Source organism: Salminus brasiliensis, chromosome 18, assembly GCF_030463535.1.
Source record: "Salminus brasiliensis chromosome 18, fSalBra1.hap2, whole genome shotgun sequence".
In the NCBI taxonomy this organism is placed as follows: Eukaryota; Metazoa; Chordata; class Actinopteri; order Characiformes; family Bryconidae; genus Salminus; species Salminus brasiliensis.
Window position 1 is genome coordinate 35,440,745 of NC_132895.1, and position 6,000 is coordinate 35,446,744.

At 35.0% G+C, this 6,000-nt stretch overlaps 1 protein-coding gene across 1 annotated transcript in view; it reads left to right on the plus strand.

Moving 5' to 3' along the window:
* LOC140539848 (uncharacterized) overlaps positions 1-3,832 on the plus strand; it is an 81,508-nt gene extending 77,676 nt beyond the window's left edge. The window contains exon 55 of the mRNA XM_072662647.1: positions 2,923-3,832. Coding sequence (XP_072518748.1) covers positions 2,923-3,346 — 424 coding nt within the window. The 3' untranslated portion in view covers positions 3,347-3,832. The remainder of the gene's footprint in view (positions 1-2,922) is intronic.
* The last annotated feature ends 2,168 nt before the right edge of the window (positions 3,833-6,000 follow it).

Below are 6,000 nucleotides of genomic sequence, written 5' to 3' on the forward strand. Positions count from 1 at the left end.
GATTGTTCAGTAAAGTCAGGGTCAGTATTAACCTATTATTATTATTATTATTATTATTATTATTATTACCTATTATTATTAAATATAGTCTGATTGTTCAGTAAAGTCAGGTTCAGTGAAGTCAGGTTCAGTATTAACCTATTATTATTATTATTATTATTATTACCTATTATTATTATTATTATTATTATTATTACCTATTATTATTAAATATAGTCTGATTGTTCAGTAAAGTCAGGTTCAGTATTAACCTATTATTATTATTATTATTATTATTATTATTATTAAATATAGTGTGATTGTTCAGTAAAGTCAGGTTCAGTAAAGTCAGGTTCAGTATTAACCTATTATTATTATTATTATTATTATTATTATTACCTATTATTATTATTATTATTATTATTACCTATTATTATTATTATTACCTATTATTATTAAATATAGTCTGATTGTTCAGTAAAGTCAGGTTCAGTATTAACCTATTATTATTATTATTATTATTATTATTACCTATTATTATTATTATATATTATTATTAAATATAGTCTGATTGTTCAGTAAAGTCAGGTTCAGTATTAACCTATTATTATTATTATTATTATATATTATTATTAAATATAGTCTGATTGTTCAGTAAAGTCAGGTTCAGTATTAACCTATTATTATTATTATTATGCTTATTACCTATTATTAAATATAGTCTGATTGTTCAGTAAAGTCAGGTTCAGTAAAGTCAGGTTAAGTATTAACCTATTATTATTATTATTATTATTATTATTACCTATTATTATTATTATTACCTATTATTATTATTATTATTACCTATTATTATTATTATTACCTATTATTATTATATATTATTATTAAATATAGTCTGATTGTTCAGTAAAGTCAGGTTCAGTAAAGTCAGGTTCAGTATTAACCTATTATTATTATTATTATTATTATTATTATTATTATTATTACCTATTATTATTATGTATTATTATTAAATATAGTCTGATTGTTCAGTAAAGTCAGGTTCAGTATTAACCTATTATTATTATTGTTATTATTACCTATTATTATTCTGTATTATTATTAAATATAGTCTGATTGTTCAGTAAAGTCAGGTTCAGTATTAACCTATTATTATTATTATTATTATTATTATTATATATTATTATTATTAAATATAGTCTGATTGTTCAGTAAAGTCAGGTTCAGTATTAACCTTTTATTATTATTATTATTATTATTATTATTATTATATTATTATTATTATTGTTATTACCTATTATTATTATATATTATTATTAAATATAGTCTGATTGTTCAGTAAAGTCAGGTTCAGTAAAGTCAGGTTCAGTATTAATCTATTATTATTATTATTATTATTATTATTATTAAATATAGTCTGATTGTTCAGTAAAGTCAGGTTCAGTATTAACCTATTATTATTATTATTATTATTACCTATTATTATTATTATATATTATTATTAAATATAGTCTGATTGTTCAGTAAAGTCAGGTTCAGTATTAACCTATTATTATTATTATTATTATTATTATTATTAAATATAGTCTGATTGTTCAGTAAAGTCAGGTTCAGTATTAACCTATTATTATTATTATTATTATATATTATTATTAAATATAGTCTGATTGTTCAGTAAAGTCAGGTTCAGTATTAACCTATTATTATTATTATTATTATTATTATTATTAAATATAGTCTGATTGTTCAGTAAAGTCAGGTTCAGTATTAACCTATTATTATTATTATTATTATTATTATTATTATGCTTATTACCTATTATTAAATATAGTCTGATTGTTCAGTAAAGTCAGGTTCAGTAAAGTCAGGTTCAGTATTAACCTATTATTATTATTATTATTATTATTACCTATTATTATTATTATTATTACCTATTATTATTATTATTATTATTATTAAATATAGTCTGATTGTTCAGTAAAGTCAGGTTCAGTAAAGTCAGGTTCAGTATTAACCTATTATTATTATTATTATTATTATTACCTATTATTATTATTATTACCTATTATTATTATTATTATTACCTATTATTATTATTATTATTATTATTAAATATAGTCTGATTGTTCAGTAAAGTCAGGTTCAGTAAAGTCAGGTTCAGTATTAACCTATTATTATTATTATTATTATTATTACCTATAATTATTATTATTATTATATATTATTATTAAATATAGTCTGATTGTTCAGTAAAGTCAGGTTCAGTATTAACCTATTATTATTATTATAATTATTATTATTACCTATTATTATATATTATTATTACAGTAAAGTGCAGCTGGGATGTTTCTCATGTTCTCAGTCTGAACACATCAGAATGTCCCTTTTTAATCCATTGGTCAATCAGCTGAGTGAGTGGACGAGCAGAGTCTGTAGATGAGTTGCAGGAGTAACAAAACTTATTTAAGAAAATGATATTAATCAAATGCATCTTTCTGAGAAATGAATTTCTAACATCACATGTTAAAGAGGTGAGGGGGAATTATCACTCACACAGTGAACATACTGGTGATCCTTCATTTTACAGGAGAAAATGTATTTGCTCTTAATATCCTGGTAAATCTGCTAATGAATCTTCCCTTTTAGTACCAGTATTAATATTGTAATCACTGCTGCTTTAATATAGAGATCTGTTCTAGTCAGGGATATTTCAGCACTGAGCCTCTAGTGGACAGACAGTAGTTAGTCCTCCACATTGACAAAAGCAGTGTGTGAGTAGTGCTGCTGTCTTGTGTTGGTACTGTCCCCTTTAAAGCCTTCTAACATCACTTGTTCAGCTTCACCTCCCTCCTGATGGTAACACTGATCATGATGAATTCTTTATAAAACGGGTTAAATCTTTATTCAGCAGTACTAATGATTTCTCTGATGTTTCACTCACAGATTGGATCAATCTACACAAAGCTGGTTACCTTCATTACCTTCATTAACTTCATGGTTCTCGAGAAACACAGATAAACCACAGCACAGTGCAAATCAGGAGAAACCAGAAGAGGATGATGAAGTAGGGGAAGGGGACGGAGCGGGTCAGTGTAACCGGACCTCTGAACAGACTGCAGGGGAACGGGACGGAGCGGGTCAGTGTAACTGGACCTCTGAACAGACTGCAGGGGAACGGAACAGAGCGGGTCAGTGTAACCGGACCTCTGTACAGACTGCAGGGGAACGGGACGGAGCGGGTCAGTGTAACTGGACCTCTGAACAGACTGCAGGGGAACGGAACAGAGCGGGTCAGTGTAACCGGACCTCTGAACAGACTGCAGGGGAACGGAACGGAGCGGGTCAGTGTAACCGGACCTCTGAATAGACTGCAGGGGAACGGGATGGAGCGGGTCAGTGTAACCGGACCTCTGTACAGACTGCAGGGGAACGGGATGGATCGGGTCAGTGTAACCGGACCTCTGGACAGACTGCAGGGGAACAGGACGGAGCGGGTCAGTGTAACCGGACCTCTGAATAGACTGCAGGGGAACGGGATGGAGCGGGTCAGTGTAACCGGACCTCTGTACAGACTGCAGGGGAACAGGGCGGAGCGGGTCAGTGTAACCGGACCTCTGTACAGACTGCAGGGGAACGGGACGGGTCATCCTGTCATAAAAATAAGAAAAAGCAGCAGAAGAAGAAGAGTTCATGAGGACAGAAGTTACCAGACGAAGGTTACTACCCTCTCAGCACTGAACTGTGGATCACTCCTCCTTCTCCGAATCGTCCATCGTTTATAATGTTCCATGTCTGCTTCATCATGCTGCACATGTTGTGTCTGTTTATGGAAATAAAGGTAATTCAGCTGTAATGTTCAGTGTGTAGATACCTTTTACCAGCTCTCAGAACTTCATCAGCTTGTTTAGGCTATGGTGTTCTCAGCTAGCGGTGTCCTCAGCTCCTAATGTAATTAAGAACGGGCAGTTAACAGGAACAGTGGAGGTGGAGGTGAGTCTGGATGACCTAGAGATCTTTCAGAGAGATCAAAGTCATGTTTCACTGAGTGAGACCTTCAGGAAGATTCAGCCTAATCTTCAGTGGTGGAGCACTGTTCTACTGTGCAGCAACACCTTTACAAATATGATTGTCACTGAAGAGTCATCAGAAGAAATCCTGCGTCCTGTTTTACAGGACTGATGCACTTTGTGAACAGGTCCTGTGGACTAATGGTGAAGTTACACTAGAGATCTGCAGTGATCAAAGGTATGTGTGCAAAAGAAAGGTTGCAGAAGTTAATGAAGAGAACATCTCTCCAACTGTTAAGCAAGGGGCTGGATGGATCATGCTTTGGGCTTGTGTTGCAGCCAGTGACACAGGGAGCATTTCCCTGGTAGAGGAGCAGAATGGATTCAGTTAAAGAAAACATTAGACAAAAAGATACAGATAACCAGAGAGAGCAGAGCTTTTTAGGCATGACCAGATCACCCATCTGATTCATTCTTATAAAAAAGAAACACATCAGGAAGCTCAGACACCAAACAGCCCAGTCTACAATCTACAACCAGGAGATGCCCTCATACATCTAAATACAGTGAGTTTGCTTCAACATCCAAACCACTGGAAGCCCTCAAGAACATCAGGTCAGGTTAGATTGATAGAACACATCTTAAAGCCTGATCAGATCTGGATTCTTCAGAGAAACAGATTAAACCAAGATTACCTTCAGAATGGAGCAGGAGAAGGAAGCCTGTAGAAGTGAAGCACTGTGAAATGAATTCATTTACTTCAGCTGAGAGTTGAAGTGCAAACATTAAAGACAACAAACAGAAACCGTAAAAAGATCAGAGGAAGTCCTGCCTCCTCTTTCAATGACTGTAGACCTGTGGCCTTCACATGCACCTCCTCTCTGTGTGCTGACTCGTGGCCTTTGCTGATCAGACCCAGCACTGCTGAGTCATCGGTGAACTTTATGATGTGGTCAGAGCTGTGTTTCACCACACAGTCCTGAGTCAGCAGGGTGAACAGCAGAGGCCCCGTGTTCAGGTTGATGGTGCTGGAGATGCTGTTCCTAACCTGGACTGACCAGGACCCAGTTGCAGAGGGTGACGTAGAGTGTGTGTGTGTGTGTGTGTGTGTGTGTGTGTGTGTGTGTGTGTGTGTGTGTGTGTGTGTGTGAACACTAATAAGGTCTGTAGATGCAGATGAATCTGGGAAGGGGTTGAAAATCCACTTTATTAGAAACCCCTACACTGTGTATCCTTTCACTGGCCACTTTATTAGAAAGACCTACGCTGTGTATCCTTTCACTGGCCACTATATTAGAAACCCCTACACTGTGTATCCTTTCACTGGCCACTTTATTAGAAACCCCTACGCTGTGTATCCTTTCACTGGCCACTATATTAGAAACCCCTACACTGTGTATCCTTTCACTGGCCACTATATTAGAAACCCCTACACTGTGTACCCTTTTACTGGCCACTATATTAGAAACCCCTACACTGTGTATCCTTTCACTGGCCACTTTATTAGAAACCCCTACGCTGTGTATCCTTTCACTGGCCACTATATTAGAAACCCCTACACTGTGTATCCTTTCACTGGCCACTATATTAGAAACCCCTACACTGTGTACCCTTTCACTGGCCACTATATTAGAAACCCCTACACTGTGTATCCTTTCACTGGCCACTATATTAGAAACCCCTACGCTGTGTATCCTTTCACTGGCCACTTTATTAGAAACCCCTACGCTGTGTATCCTTTCACTGGCCACTTTATTAGAAACCCCTACACTGTGTATCCTTTCACTTGCCACTTTATTAGAAACCCCTACACTGTGTATCCTTTCACTGGCCACTATATTAGAAACCCCTACACTGTGTACCCTTTCACTGGCCACTATATTAGAAACCCCTACGCTGTGTATCCTCTCACTGGCCACTTTATTAGAAAGACCTACGCTGTGTATCCTTTCACTGGCCACTATATTAGAAACCCCTACGCTGTGTATCCTTTCACTTGCCACTTTATTAGAAA